The 15666-nt window shown below is 35.3% G+C and overlaps 2 protein-coding genes across 2 annotated transcripts in view; both read right to left on the reverse strand.

Annotated features, from left to right (window-relative positions):
- Positions 1 to 1666, reverse strand: part of LOC140755097 (cell adhesion molecule Dscam2) — a 92155-nt gene extending 90489 nt beyond the window's left edge. Inside the window, exon 1 of the mRNA XM_073090294.1 lies at positions 1422 to 1666. Within this exon, the coding sequence (XP_072946395.1) occupies positions 1422 to 1464 (43 nt within the window). The 5' untranslated portion in view covers positions 1465 to 1666. The remainder of the gene's footprint in view (positions 1 to 1421) is intronic.
- Positions 1667 to 11617: 9951 nt separating this feature from the next.
- On the reverse strand, positions 11618 to 14507 carry LOC140755187 (defense protein 3-like). The gene is made up of 3 exons (XM_073090406.1): positions 14246 to 14507; positions 13064 to 13258; positions 11618 to 12480 (listed from the first exon to the last, which is right to left on the reverse strand). Exons 1-3 carry the CDS (start codon positions 14437 to 14439, stop codon positions 12279 to 12281), a joined length of 591 nt encoding a protein of 196 aa, XP_072946507.1. The 5' UTR covers positions 14440 to 14507; the 3' UTR covers positions 11618 to 12278.
- Between the last annotated feature and the right edge of the window lie 1159 nt (positions 14508 to 15666).

A 15666-nucleotide genomic window follows, 5' to 3' on the forward strand; every position in this document is an offset into this window, starting at 1 on the left:
GTGTAAGGTACTAGGTTTCTCTCTGGTTTCGGGTGATTTCTAGATTTTTCTTTGTCTAGTATGAAGGCACATTATCCCAGCTAATTATGGCTCTCCTCTCTGTATGAGGCTATAATCTACCAACCTGGTCATGTGCGAATTGGTATACTTCATACTTCTTCACAATTTTTATCCAAGTCCTTAGTTATGTAAGTTTCCTTATTATGTTTTTACCGTTAACGCGAATTATTAAATATTTTAATGTTAACCAGCTGACCCTGCAAACGTTGTGTTGCCATATAAATAAAAAAATGTTAATGGTGAACGACCCTTATCACTTAGGGGTATGAGAAATAGATAGTAGCCGATTCTCAGACCAACTGATATATATAAAATTTGGTGAAAATCGGTAAAGGTGTTTCAGAGGAGTACAGTAACTAACATTGTGACACGAGAATTTTATATACCTATAAGATATGTACAAAATCTTCGAAAAATAGTCATCATATCAACTTGATAGTCCGATTTACGCTTGGCGGATTTTTTATTTACTTTATCGTTAAAGAAGTTTATAAGCAAAACGATAAAAAACTAACATTTATTATTGTTTGTGGCTTTCTAGTAAGCTTACACTAGCACTAGTAACTTATATGGGAATATAATGTAACATACATTCGCCTGTAAGTTCTAAATCAAGAGCATTCCCTGAATTAGGTGGACGCACAGTCGTGTCTCCAAATAAAATACTGCTTTACTTGTGGCTTTACTATATAATTCCGGACGGTACAAAGACATACTCGTACATTTATTGGAATTATATTATATTATATTTACTTATTGGAATTTATATTTTGGTTTTCTTTATTTGTTTTTATGAGAACCGATCACGTCACAAATATTGCAAATTATAATACATCATTTTGAAAACTCTGAATGTATTTGAATTGTGAATGAGTCCAACATTATATAAAACACAAATAAAAATAAAAAAAAATAATTTATCCAAAATCGATATTTAAATGAATATTTTATAATAGATACTAATAATATATTTAAATTGCACCCGATTGAAAACAAAATAATTCTTCGAAACCAGGCGAAAATATCTGCGTAAGGTATTAAATATGTACCTACATTCAAGGATATTTTTGAATGTTTTATACCCCTTAAAGAATCATTTTTCATTGTTTCACAAGTAGGCGCCGAATTTAAGAGTTATTTGAATTTAAAAGTTATTTTGAAATCTAAGACAGAAAAACTTATTTAATATGTTTATGTTTTAACATATGTTTTAACACAACGGAATTGTATTTTAATACAATTCCGTTGTGAAAGAACGTGAATGCGCTTTAAAAATAAATATGAAAGGATTACTAAAAATTCTAGTTAAGCCTCATGCCTCTTATTACTTCTAATTTAAAAAATATTCTTAAGATACTCACATAAAACTAAAGACGTAAACAATAACTTCCACGTCACATCCATCTTGGCACCTTACAATCAGTTTCGTTTTAAAAACATTTTCAAAAACAACTCAATAACAATCTATATTGAAGCAACGCTCGTGTCATATGCAGTCATTGTCCATTTGGTTTTATTACGCGCCATTTCAAAAAATAATTTTTATTTTTTATTTTCGAAAAACTTTCGCGACTTCCCGCCCTTTTGGCGGAAAGCGGCCGCCTCCGACGCGGTTGAACTCTGACTGAGGGCGGGCGGCTTCCTACCATAGGTTCGACGGTTAGACTCGCTTACCATTTAACGCGAGTAGAGAATAACGGTAGGCGATGTTTATTTTTTAAAGTATTAAATAGATTTTAATTTTACAATTTGTTGATATAAGGTTATATTGTAACAAGAAATGTTGTTCGAATCCCTTCAACCCAATATCCACAAAGAGCAAAGCAAACATTTCAAATGAAAAACATATTGATTACTATTACTATCATTTTATCTTCGAAGTATATAAGAGGTAATCTTAAGAAGAAAGAAAAATTAAGGTAACTATGCCGATTATTGTCGTTATTGAAATATTCTACGTAAATGGTATTATGTTTAAACTTTGTGCGTGTTCATAATATTTATAACATAAGAAATCTCATTATAGCTATGTAAATGTGGAAACGTACCTTTAAAATATTATTATATTTAATAAAATGATTTATTATTTAAGTATGTAAGCTCTATTATCTGTTTATACATAAATTTACAAGTAATGAAGAAGTCGAAGAACATTCGAACAATGAAAGAAAAAATAGAAAAACGTCATATTAAACAATCTTTAGAAGCTTTACATTTTTAAGTGAAAGTATTTTAACTTCGCTTGCAATTCTATGGTCGAGCATAAGCCTTAAACTAAAACTCATAGTTTCTAGTTAACTAAATGATGAATGTAATGGAGTGATAAATGACTGACGAGTGATATATTAGTCGTGTACGCTTTTAAGGCTTGCGGCTTCAAAATGGATATGGCGGTGGAGGGTTGAAAGCTAAATATCATATCATATCATAATATATCATAACATGGTTGTAGATTTTGGTAATTGTTAATTTTAATTTAAACTAATGGGAATTCTCGGTTAGTTAGTGTATATAAAATAAATACATATTATTGTGATTGTGTTTTCCAAATTTCTGTTATTAAATGTAGTATGTATCATAATATGTGTAAACTTATTTAAATTATATAGTGTATAATCTTATATGTAAAATTCTCGTGTCACAATATTAGTTACCGTACTCCTCCGAAACGGCTTTACCGATTTTCACCAAATTATATATTCATATTCAGTAGGTCTGAGAATCGGCTGCTATCTATTTTTCATACCCCTAAGTGATAAGGGTTGTTCACCCTTAACATTTTTTATTTATATGGCAACACAATGATTGCCGGGTCAGCTAGTATATTTATGTTACTGTCAAGCTTAGACAAGTGCTACTAGCGTACCCTTGATTCAGACAAAGGGCGTCCAGAGGAACACTGTGATGTTTTAGTCGGTAGGAGTCCGACATATCCTCTCCACTGTCCCCGCAGATGAGATGAATCCATAAAAGGTTTCCCCACGTAAAAGAAAAAAAATCTTGGTGACATTCATAAAATAAATATAGTCTATGTGTGATTTAAAATTATGACATTTTTAAAAGACATGTTTTCTTGGAAATGACAATTTTTTATGACTTCATTCCCCGTCAAAAACCTATAAATAATTAACTACTAAAATACAAATAAAAATCAAATTTCGTGTTGAGTGAAAATGGATAGTAGGAGACTCGAGCATTCAGCTTTCGTGAACATATCTCTTGGGTAACCCCATTTGAAGAGATCATCTTTATGACTCCCGTTTGAGATGCTTCGCACTGATTCTCGCTTACCTTTCTGTTTGGACTACTGTACGTATATTAAGTATAACAAATTAGAAACGAGCCAAGTGCGAACAGTCATGGTGAAGTGTTTCTTAGTATGGATGAACGTTTATTTTATCGGCATCGAAAATATATTTAAACGTTTTACAGCGTGCGTGCAGTACACTTACCAAGGTCACTTACTGGTCACTACCGCCCATAGACATCTGAAATCAACGTCATATAGAAAAAAAGTACCTAATCAAAGCCGACCACACATTGTATTGCCATTTCTAAGGACTAAAATGGTCGCATTATATATAAGACAGCCATCACACCCTTATATCAAAACGCAGAACTGCTCCACGCAAAAATAGGAGTGACGATGATACCTGGTCGAAACATACTAGTTCTCTCACCTTTAAATGTAGTAGAACCTTTTATGATTCAACTCCGGCGGCACCGCAATACCTAGTTTTACCTAATAACAGCAGTGTTAAGCGCTGCTGCGTTAGAGTTTTAAGGGAGACATACTTTTCCGAGCCGTTCGAGTATAGTCCTCAGGGATAACGACACATCTGTGGCCGATCTAAGGTCATCTAATTCTATCTGGGGTTGATTGCAGATGTCCATGGTCTGCAGTAGCTCCTTACCATCAGGTGGACTGCATGCTCGTCTGCTATATTACACTTCTATATTATAAAAAAACCTTTGAAACAATATGTGTTTGAAATATTTCTTTTTCTATATGTATAATCTTGCACTAAAGAAACGATCTTTAAAAAATCATCCCCTTTGTTTTTTTTTTTTTGTTGACGAGGGGCAACCTTCAAAAGGTACCCGATGCCTTGGGAGCGACACAGGGTTATGTGGGACTCTTACCGCACTAAAATCCCCCCGGTGGCCGTCCTCAGCGCTGCGTAGAGGACTCCGGGATCTCCAAAGGAACGCAACCGGAGTAAAAAAATCATCCCCTAAAGACAAAATAAGGGATATAAAACGATATTTTATAATAAACTCTTACCCAGCTATACATTTTTAATAAGAACTTTAAAAATAAAACCAGCGTTCCTAGGATAGAGTTTTGTTCAGAAAAAATGCGCTAGTTCTAAAAGCTCGGTAATTTCAAGCTTTCGCGACTTTCAAAGTGTAAAGTGAAATTAAGTGAATTACCTTTTCTTTCAAAGAAAGCTTGGAGCGTGCTTAAAGCTGCTAAATAGGTTAGTGGGTGACGTATTCCACTTAAATGTATACAAAATTAATTTCCTCATAAATCTTAAGGCCTTTAATTTTAAGATTGGAAGACTTAGAAATATGGATACAAGTAAGAAATATGTTTTGAAGGTGGTAGAATCCTTTGTAGTTCGACTCCAGCGGCACCACCGCCACACCTATTTCTGCCTAATAACAGCGGTGTTAGGCGTTGCTGTGTTCCGTTTTGAAGGGTGTGGTAAGGAAGACATACTTTTCCAAGGCGTTCCAGCTTAGTCCTCGAGGTCTGAAGCGCATCTGTGACCGACTTCAAATAGGAATTAATTTCTATTTGTGGACATTATCGCTAATAGACATTAGCGACGAACTCTATATAGAACAGGTTCTGCCTGTATCTTATCACGCATGGTCGCCTCAAATGCCTTCATCCACAACCTTCTAAAACGCAGAACTGTTTCACCATAAAAACGGGCGTGACTCTAGTACCTCCCCGTATAAGGCCCAGTATGGGTCTACTTTTAAAGTTTTATTTGTAGATAACTGTTTTATCCGTTTTTACACGCTTTATATTAGCTTCACTTGTATGTTTGTCAGTGAGTAACTCCGTTTTTCAGTAGAAAGAGATCAACATACATCCTTATCTTACCCTGCATGTGTGAAAGAATGAAATAGAATACTTTTCTACTTTTTAGTTGATTTTATCACAAAAGCGTAATTTTTAGTTTTTTAACTATATTTAGTAGTTATTTGATTTTTATTTTTTAAACATACTAAAGTTTCATAACATTCTTACAAAGTTAACTCCTTACTCTTAGAACAATATCCTTACTCTTTTTTTTATTTTTAGTAATTATTACATAAAAATAAAAAATAAATTAACAATAATTACCAATTGCGTTTCTTGCCTAAAATAGGGTCCTCATTGGGATAAAATATAACCTACGCTCCTACAAACAGCTTTCAACTCTATTTCAACACATTACGTTCTAAATTCCTTTATTCGGCCCAGTCACATGTGTTTCATCCTACATATAGTGCGTAAAGAGCCTACCTCTTAAGTTAAGAGCGTTTAAGCAGTCATGAAAAATTCAAAGAAGTTAAGTAACTTCTGAGGAATTTGCTCCAGAAATCTTAAGATTATAGTCGCCACCTGGGTATTGCTAATGGAGTTGTTATGGGGATCATAAAATAGACCGTAAGTGAAAACGGGATAATTTATGACCATTTCTAGGTGATTTTGTTTATAAAATAACTAGCTGACCCGGCAAACGTTGTGTTGCCATATAAATAAAAAAATGTTAAGGGTAAACAACCCTTATCACTTAGGGGTATAAAAATAGATAGTAACCGAATCTCAGACCTACTAAGTATGCATATAAAATTTGGTGAAAATTGGTAAAGCCGTTTCGGAGGACTACGGTAACTAACATTGTGACACGAGAATTTTATATATAAGATAATAAATAATTTTCAGTATGTAGTGTCAAAATAATTAATTGAGAAACTTGATTTTTTATAAAACTTCCTTTTCTATTCATTTTCTTTAAACATATATAGCAAAGTAGCAAGTGAGCAGTCTATGTGATGGTAAGTGGCTACTGCCGGCCATGGACATCTGTAATCAATCTCAGATAAGATTAGAGTACTACCGGTCGGCTACAGATACTTTACTTCTGAGGACTAAGTCAGAACGCCTTAGATAAGTATGTCTTTCTTATCACTGGAAAGCAGCGCTTAACATTGCAGTTAATAGGCAGAAATAGGTTCGGTGGTGGTAAAGCAGGAGTGGAACCACGGTTTCTAGTACTTAAGTGATAAGGAAGATATACTTATTGGAGGCCTTGCAACTTATTTAAGACTCAACTTAATTATCCTCCTCCTTGAGTCGATGTCCTCAATGCTGAGGGTCGTGACCTCCACGGATCACCTTATCCCGGACTATATTGCGCCAAAGTTGCCGGTTCTCAGCAACGTAGATGACTTCATCATCATCATCATCAACCCATTACTTTCCCACTGCTGGGCACGGGTCTCCTCTCAGAATGAGAAGGATTACGCCATAGTCCACCGCGCTAGCCAAGTGCGTATTGATAGACTTCACATACCTTTGAGATTTTTTTTTTAATCTCAGGTATTCAGGTTGTTTTTTCTCTCACTCACGATGTTTTCCTTCACCCTTTTAGCAAGTGATAATTAAGTTCTAATATGGATGGCTTCATGCATCTTGCTATTCTATCATATATCATGCATCTTGCTAGAGTGGTGCGGATTTGATCCGACCAGCGTATCGGACTACGTCCGCGCGGTCTCTTTCCCTGGACTTTGCCGGTGATGATCTTCTCAAGATGTCGCTACTCTTTCGGGCAATATGGCCGAAGTACTCGCCGTAGGCAGATGGTTGAAAGTCTAGTTGAGAGTTTGAGTTCCTTGAGTATTGACACATTAGTTCTCGTAGCTGTCCAAGGAATACGTAACATCATTTTCCAGTCACTTCTGTTAGAGTGCTGAATTTCATAAGGTAAAGTGGCAACACTTCCTCTCTAATCAACAAACGACATTGACGAGGATAATAACAACATCGAAATATCGGAACAGCATACACGAATTGATCAGCCATTGTTAAGTAAAGGATAGACTAAATTGCCTGAACTTAATTAGGAATGTAATGGTCTGGTCATGAACACATGTGCTGTTACGACGTATACTGTACCATGTGGCAGCCATTACTGTATGTCATCTTAAAGGAGCTAGTGATGTGCAGTTCATATCGATATCAGTTTGTTAAATATTAGCATATCGTTTAAATTTAATATGTACCGTATCGATGGTATTTGTAAAATATCACAATAACATTTTCCTAGTTTGTACCGATATCCACGCTACCACTGATATTTTATAACATAATAACGGTTTTCCGACTAGAAATAGTACAAAATTTAGAGTCATTTTTAGACGGATTTGCCATCAGGTAGACTACATGCTCGTCTGCTGCTCTTATATTATATAAAAAAAATAACTCGTGTGTGTCTTACATGCAAGTGTGAATTAAAGCTGCAGTATTGATGGACATCTGTAATCAATACCAGATTAGATTCCTGTCTGAGGTCATAGATGTGCCGCTACCGTTGAGGACTAAGCTGGAACGTCTCAGAAAAGTATATCTAATAGGGACCAAATCTTTCTAACCAAGACACAGGAGCGCCTAACACTGTTGTCAGGCCTTAATACGACTACTTGTAGTGCCGATGGAGCCGAACCACAAAGGTTTCTACCACCTTGTTAAGTATTGTTATAAGTGTTATTTTTATTTTATGCATTTAAACCCAAAATCACGTTCCTTGACTCTGGGCCCTTGGTATTCTGGACCCTTGGTATAAGACCGATCTAGGTCGTATCCACCCAACAAGGTCGTAATATGATATCCAAGCGTAATTTTCTAAAATCACACACGTAATAGTTCAAACAGTTATTAATTTAATGAAGTTCACAATACAATAAATTTAACCATTTGTCGTATGACGCATAAATCACGTTGTTCACAAGGTAAATTATACATTTGAATATACATGAATAAATAAAATATGAATGTCTATCAAAATAGATTTTGTTCGTAATTCGCAGTCGACTTGGCAATTGGCCAATGCAGCCAATGGACATCTGTAATCAATCCTAGATAGGATTACTTTTATCTGGTCTCGTACATAGATACGTTACCTCTGACGATTAACGTCCGTTATTAATAATCAATCTATCATTGGATATTGGTTGGAAAACATTAGTTTTAACAATGTCTGTGTATTCGAAATTGTCAATTTTAATCTGTGGGAGCAAAAAAGGATAGGTCTCAATCTACCTGTCTGTGATAAATACTCATATTAATAACAGCCATAAGTTAAAATGCCGCGTATAAGTGTTTCGCCCTTACGACAACATTGAAACCAGAATATAACGCGCTTAACGCAGTTTTAGAATACAGAACTAGTAGTCCCTTAGTTAAACCACAGTTTACCTTTGCTGTAAGCTTTTTCACTGCTAATGATACGAAAAAAAACATGCGACTTAACGAGAGTGACGCCACGTAAGTAAACTTGTATGAAATATAAATCGTTTGTTTGAAAGCTAAATATTCTGTTTGAATAATAAATATTGCTTCGGGACCCATTATTGCCGATACGATATTTATGAGCTACAATTGTTGGAGAAAAATTTAAATGAACGTCACTAGCTACAATTTTCGTTTTAGGCACACCATTTATATTTGTTTTGACATAAGTAGCATTTGTGATGTAAAGAATGCTCTTTATCAAAAATGCCTTTCATTTCAGACGTTTCAAAAAATATTCTACTGAGATAAAGTAGTAGAAAATAAAGTAGTTAAGTACCTGTCACAAGGAAAAAACTTGTACGCAAAAGAAATATATTTTATATTATTTTTCAACCAACTTAAGTTTTTGAATTTGAATTTGAATAAATTGTTTACAATATGGTATTATAAATACCAAAAATTTTTTTTTAATGGAGAGGTAAAGAATGTGACTAATGGACAAAGAATACTGCCATCGTAGTGCGGTAACATAACTTCTACTATGAGGGTTCGTTTCTAGCAACGGGTCAGTGAATTCATGCTGATATAAAAAAATATCTGAAATTTTCTTGCTAGCATAGATACGTTGTGCAATAGAAATCTATACAAAACCTGCCAAAATTCGCTGGGCTTCGTGCACTAGGAACCTTTCAATAGCTTGCTAACAAAAGGGCATCAAACATAGACACAGACGGTGTTACTATATTTTTAGAACGTTCATCTGAAAAGTTTGGAGTTTTTAGAAATTTCTTTTGCGCTTTTGAACAAAGATAGGAGCAAAATTTTACCTTCAAAATACACCTGCCAAAAGCGAACATAACGCAATGTACATGGTGTTTCAATGTTTTTGAAACTCACTTTCCAGAAAAGGTTATTCAAGATTTACTTTTTATTTTCGTTTGAAAAAAGTGACACTTAGAGTGATTTGAGCTCGAAACAATTGTTAAAATAAGATTAAGGGTGTAAATTATATACATTTTTTTTCTTTTTGAAATAAATTCTTGTGGTGTGATAAGGTGTGCGGTTATGTGATAAATTTAGAAATAAAATACTTTACTTAAAAACGAAAAACATAACAATGCATCTACGAGATACAAGTTTCAGAACTGATGCATATTTCAGCTCCACTTTCTTCACTTACGTATAAAATATCTATATCGACAATAATAACCAAATATCGATAAAACCGTCCCATCCCTACGCTGTCTAGAAGCTATTAGCGCGCACCTGCGACTGTCATTTCCTACCCAGAGATTACTTACCGAGCACGCTCACTTAACGCCCATACTTATATCTACATGGTGTATATTTACATGAAAAATATATTGTTCGCTTGTTTATGCATACATTTTCTTAATCTCTTAGTAGCAACGGATCTGTGGCCAACCAGGTAGAACACATGACCGTATGGTAAGTGGCCACTAAGGAGTCCTACCTAATTTCGGACTATATGGACAGATGTGTTGCTACTCCTAAGAACTATGTTGGAAAGAACGTCTCGTATCTCTATCTTACCATAACCCTCAAAAAGCAACACAGCAGCGCTTAAAACTATTGTTATTTGGCAGAAATAGTTGTGGCAGTTGTGCCGGAGAGAAATCACAAAGGGTTCTACCACCTTATAAAGAAGGTACAACTCTCAGTGGTTCGAATCTGGCGGCACCACCACCACACCTATTTCTGCCGAACAACAGCGGTGCAAAACGCTGTTGTGTTGTGGTTTAAAGGATGTGGTAAGGGATACATACTTTTTCGAGACTTTCCAGCTTATTCCTCAGGGTTAGCAACGCATCTGTGATCGATCTCAGATATGAATCTAATCTTATTGGGGTTTATTATAGGTGTCCACGGGCAATACCATAGTTTTTAAATAGTAGCCAAATACAATCAGGTGGACTGCATACTCGTCTGTTACTGTAATATTATAAAAAAAAACTTCAAAAGTAATCTGTGATACGAAATGATAAAAACAACCTTTTAAGCAATCATAGCATTTCTTTACCAACAAGTCTTTTAGCGACATTATTTGTGTTCTAACTTTCATAACGTTTTGTGAAGCTGCATAAATCTACTGCCAGATTGTTTCTAACTGCCTTCGCTTGGATTAAGTTGGTAAATGCGACATTTTGTTTTTATGTTTCTGAAATATCATTTCAAGGAACTTCTTTCAATTATGATATTTTTGAAAATCATACCCATTTTCTATGCCATAGTAGAATTTTATGTTGATCCCTTTTATGTGTTTCGAGTCTATCACACTTTACCACATCTATTTGTCTTATATGAGCGGTGTTGAGCGCTGCTGTGTTCTGGCTTAAATGGTGTGTGTAATGTTTATAAGAACCTCAAGGGCTATTTAACATGCACTGGCTCACCACTACACCAGCTCCGAGCAGGGCTGCACGTCCGATCCGAATCTCGTACGTCACCAGACTGACTTTGACAGCTACCCTCTCTACTGGCATACGTGAGACAATGTTCATATATATCTATTTAATAGATACGTACACTACATCGTGGTAAGGGAGAATACTTTTCTGAGGCTTTAGATAGAAAAACATGATACTGTGGAACTATGGAATCATTCTAATTCCATTATATTTGCCACCGTCGTCGCACCTGTTTTTGTCACATAGCAAAAATGTAATACTAATGTTTTGGTTCAAAAAAATGATAGGGTTTCCTCGTAACATCGCTATAAGAATATTTTCTTGTTACATACTTTTTAGAGCGCTATAGTTTTATTTTAGTTTTAGATATAGATTTTATAATATAGGTATTGTAAATATTTTTTATGAATAACGTAATGTAGATACTCGTATATAAAACTTTGTTGCAATAAAAAAAGTTTTAGATTAGTTTTTTAATTGTTTTTTTATTTGAAATGGGACATTGGTTATGGTTAAGTCTTAATAATAGTAGCTATTAAGACTTATAATAATCTACCAAATTAAATTTCAAGTGAAAGAGTTCAACATTAGAAATAAATAAACTAAAACATTTAGTAATTTTTAAACCTTTATTAATATAAATCATATTCTAATGTTTCACACACACATGAAAAAGCCTCTAAAGCGCAAAAAATAATGCAAGTAATAAAATATAATGATAATGATTTCTTTCATAATGTCGTGAATGTAAAATGAATAATTTTGTTTCGTGTTACAAATTAGTGCATTTATTTGAAAATATTAAACATTTTGTCAATTTTATATAAAATTGTAATACAAATTTAATTCGTTATTCTGTAAATTCGGTTATGATCTTGTATATGATGTATCATTATATATCATTCTCTTATAATAAATTGGAGATAAGTATAGGTAACATTCCACAACAGAGGGTATAACACGATGGTCGTATTTTATGTATGATTGTATGTATATATGTATGCATGTATGTATATCATCATCACCAACCCATTATTATCCTACTGCTGGGCACGGGTCTCCTCTCAGAATGAGAAGGATTAGGCCATAGCCCATTGCGCTGGCCAAGTGCGTATTGGTAGACTTCACATACCTTTTGAGATTTTTTTTTAATCTCTCAGGTATGCAGGTTTCCTCACGATGTTTTCCTTCACCGTTTTGGCAAGTGATAAATGATTTCTAATATGTAATATGTATGTATGTATGATTACTTTAACAAATTTTATATTTAATCAAAACTGTTTCTTTAATCCAAAGAAAGCGTTTTGTTGCCATTGACCTCTACCAAACTGAGTATCCGTCCTGTTAGCTCCAACGTTGAAGTCGAGAGACGAAGTTGGGGTCCTGTGGAGGTTCACGCCAGTTGACACCCCGTAGTTCGTCTGATTGAACATCGGAGTGTGGGACATAGTGGCGCTTGCTTTTAGTGTTTCCCTGGAATAAAAAAATATATATGATTTGTTGAGATCGGTTGATGGGTCAATACCCATATTGTCTCCATTCAAGTATTGTTGCCAATTGTCCCACTGCTGAACAAGGATTTCAGGATAAAAGGATTGAGCGACAATCTACAACGAAGGCCGAGTGTGTATTGGTATTCCTCACACATCTTTGAGAACTTTTTTAAAAACTCAATTTTTCCGTCATAGTAAGTAATGAGTGATTTATAATACACACATAACTTGGAAATATATCAAAAGCCTGCCTGGTATTCGAACCCGTAGATTAAAAAAACCATTGTTGACCCCAAATAACCCGGGTGGCGCATCGGTCACCATCCCGGTCTAACAGGCAATTAGAGTTCCGGATTCGATCTCCGACATACTTTCCCAAGTTACTTTACGTTTTATAACTTATCCGCAAAGCAACGCGTAACGCAATATGTAACGGACCTTAAATAGGAATCTAATCATATCTGGTCAGATATGATTAGGTATGGGCAGCAGTAGCTACATACTATCAGCATATCTCGTTTGCGTATTCCTCAGAGAAATAATAATAATAATAATAAACTTACTTGAATTGATAGTCCACACCACCGCCATGGGTCTGGAATGCCGGCATGGGTCCTTTCGGCATGCTGTGCGTGGTGAACGCATTGGCGTCGACCCGGTGGTTGTCAGTGGCCAGCACGTTGACGTTCGCAGCAGCGGTCACTTGGTTACCAAACGATGGAATGTGCTGCGCTGACAGACTTGCTGCGTGCCCGGCACTAAAAGACAAAAACAAAATTGTTATTTTAGCCAAATATGTATTAGTAAATGAAAATGAGGCTCGCTTTAAAAAGAGTTCTCCTTCAAAGCCGGTGATGCATTGGCAACTCCTCTGGTGTTACAAATGTCCATAGGCGACGTTAACTACTTCCCATCGTGTAACTCGGTATGCTTTATCGTTAGGCTCAAATATATAAGCATTGAAGGTGGTAGAACCCTTTGTGGTTCGACTCCGGCGGCATCAACGCCACACTTATTTCTACCTAATAACAGCAGTGTTAGGCGCTGCTGTGTTACGGTTTGAAGGGTGTAGTAAGAGAGACAGACTTTTCCGAGGCGTTCCAGCTTAGCCCTCAGGGGTAGCGGCGCATCTGTGGCCGACCTCAGGTAGGAATATCTAATCCTATCTGGGGTTGATTACAGATGTCCATGGGCGGCAGTAGCCACTTACCATCAGGTGGACTGCATGTTCGTCTGCTACTCTTATATTATAAAAAAAAAAATTGGCCGAATGAGAGTCGAACTCGCAAACGGAGGGTTCCGTTATTTTCTTATTTTTAGTGTCTGTTATTACAGCAGTCCTAGAAGTTAGTTTTAAAATTTGAACTGTACCTGTTACGGTGCAATAGCTAAAGTGAAAAGCGTCGAAAAATACAAGTTTCGTGTATTGTACCTTCGATACTATACACGATATTGCGACCCCTATTTATTCCAAGATTTTTTTTTCAATGTATGTTGAACAATGTAAACACTGTAAAAAAATTCAAGTATTACAGTTGAAGAAATGGGCGTGGGTTTGGTAGGGGAGACATACTTGTCCGAGGCATTACAGCTTAGTTTTCAGGGGTAGCGGCGTATCTGTGGCCGACCTCAGGTTAGCATCTAATCTTTGTTGGGTGGATTTCAGATGTCCATGACGCAGTAGCCACTTACCATTACGGCATACCACTGAATGCTCGTCTACTATATAACATAAAAACACTTACGCGTGTGCAACTCCAATGCTTCCACCAGCGGCGCTATACGGGGGTGCGTTGGGGTTAAACTTATCTGGTTCATTTCTATAATTATTAGCAAACGCCCCAGCATTCACCGATAAATCCCCATGCTCCTTTACACCAGAAATCGCGTAGTTCATCGTCTTATCTTGGTTCTGGGATGAGCTACCCTCGACTGGCATCTTGGTAAATTGTTAAAGTAGTCGCTCAAGTAATACTAATAAGTCGGAAAGACCGGTGTCGTTGGAGTTTACACTTCAAATGTATGTTACTTGAATAACGCGTTGTTTTATAGTGATAGGCTCTAGTGATGTAACCGCTCTTGAAATTGTCGATAAATTTATCTATATATGTAATTTGATATAAAACATACTCGTATTATAGTGATGTGGAATATACGCTAGTAATGGGATTTCGACGCACATTGAAATCATTGAACATAAACCGTGGAAGGTCCAAGCTTCAAATTATAGGTAACACTGATTTTCCGAGTTCGACTATGTTTGTAAAAAAATACACATATTTATTGTAAAGTAAATTATAACCATCCTTTTCAAACTCTATTTATACATATATAAGCTTTGATGTCATTTGTAATTTGACAATGTAGTATAAAAGTCGTATTTTTCAATATTATTTAATAATTTTTCGAAAACCTAGCTATGTTTGTGTATTAGTTTGATTTAAATACGTAAAATAAGGTTTAAGTTAACAATAGTAAGCATGGACATTTAATTGTCGAATCTTTGTTTTAGGTAAGTACCTAAGCTTTAGTTGATATTTTATATGTAAATGTTAATATTGTATTTAATAAATAAACTTTGTTTTAGATGAATCACAGTGTGTTATGCTTCAAAAGAAAATAGCCCCTGATCTTATACATATATATAAACAATACCTAAATACATTACATATTATTTATATAAATTACACATCATTTATTATATTAATATATTTATATAATTTAAGGTTATTTAATGAAATTGTAAGAATATCGACTACATATAAATAATGAGCTTGTATTCATTATAATTTTATCGATAGAAACATTAAACTGTGACCATCACTTGCAAAGCTTCGGTCGGCACGGGACATCCCCGTATATTAGTTGGACTGTCGGCACATGAAGTAAAAATATATTGTATTTTTTTAATATATTTAATATAGGAGTAGCAGACGAGTTCACCTGATGCTAAGTGGCCACTGCCGCCCATGGACATCTACAATCAACCCCAGATATGATTAGATATTCCTACTTGTAGTCGGCCACAGATGCGCCGCTACCCCTGTGGACTAAGCTGGAAGGCCTCGGAAAAGTATGTTTCCCTTACCACACCCTTCAAACCAGCAGCTCTGCTCTTAATATAAAAGTGTTTTTTTCAAACAACCGATTTATGAATGGTTTTGAA

This window comes from Epargyreus clarus, unplaced genomic scaffold (assembly GCF_041222505.1).
Source record: "Epargyreus clarus isolate Ecla_fem2 unplaced genomic scaffold, WU_Ecla_fem_2.2 ptg000032l, whole genome shotgun sequence".
In the NCBI taxonomy this organism is placed as follows: domain Eukaryota; kingdom Metazoa; phylum Arthropoda; class Insecta; order Lepidoptera; family Hesperiidae; genus Epargyreus; species Epargyreus clarus.

Excerpts from the sequence above, each read along its gene's own strand:
- LOC140755187 (XM_073090406.1), bottom strand. The coding sequence starts at position 14,439 with ATGCCAGTCGAGGGTAGCTCATCCCAGAACCAAGATAAGACGATGAAC. Across the intron at positions 13,259-14,245 it reads AGCATTGGAGTTGCACACGC|TGCCGGGCACGCAGCAAGTC; the intron begins GTAAGTGTTTTT and ends TTTGTCTTTTAG. Across the intron at positions 12,481-13,063 it reads GGTGTGGACTATCAATTCAA|GGAAACACTAAAAGCAAGCG; the intron begins GTAAGTTTATTA and ends TTTTTATTCCAG.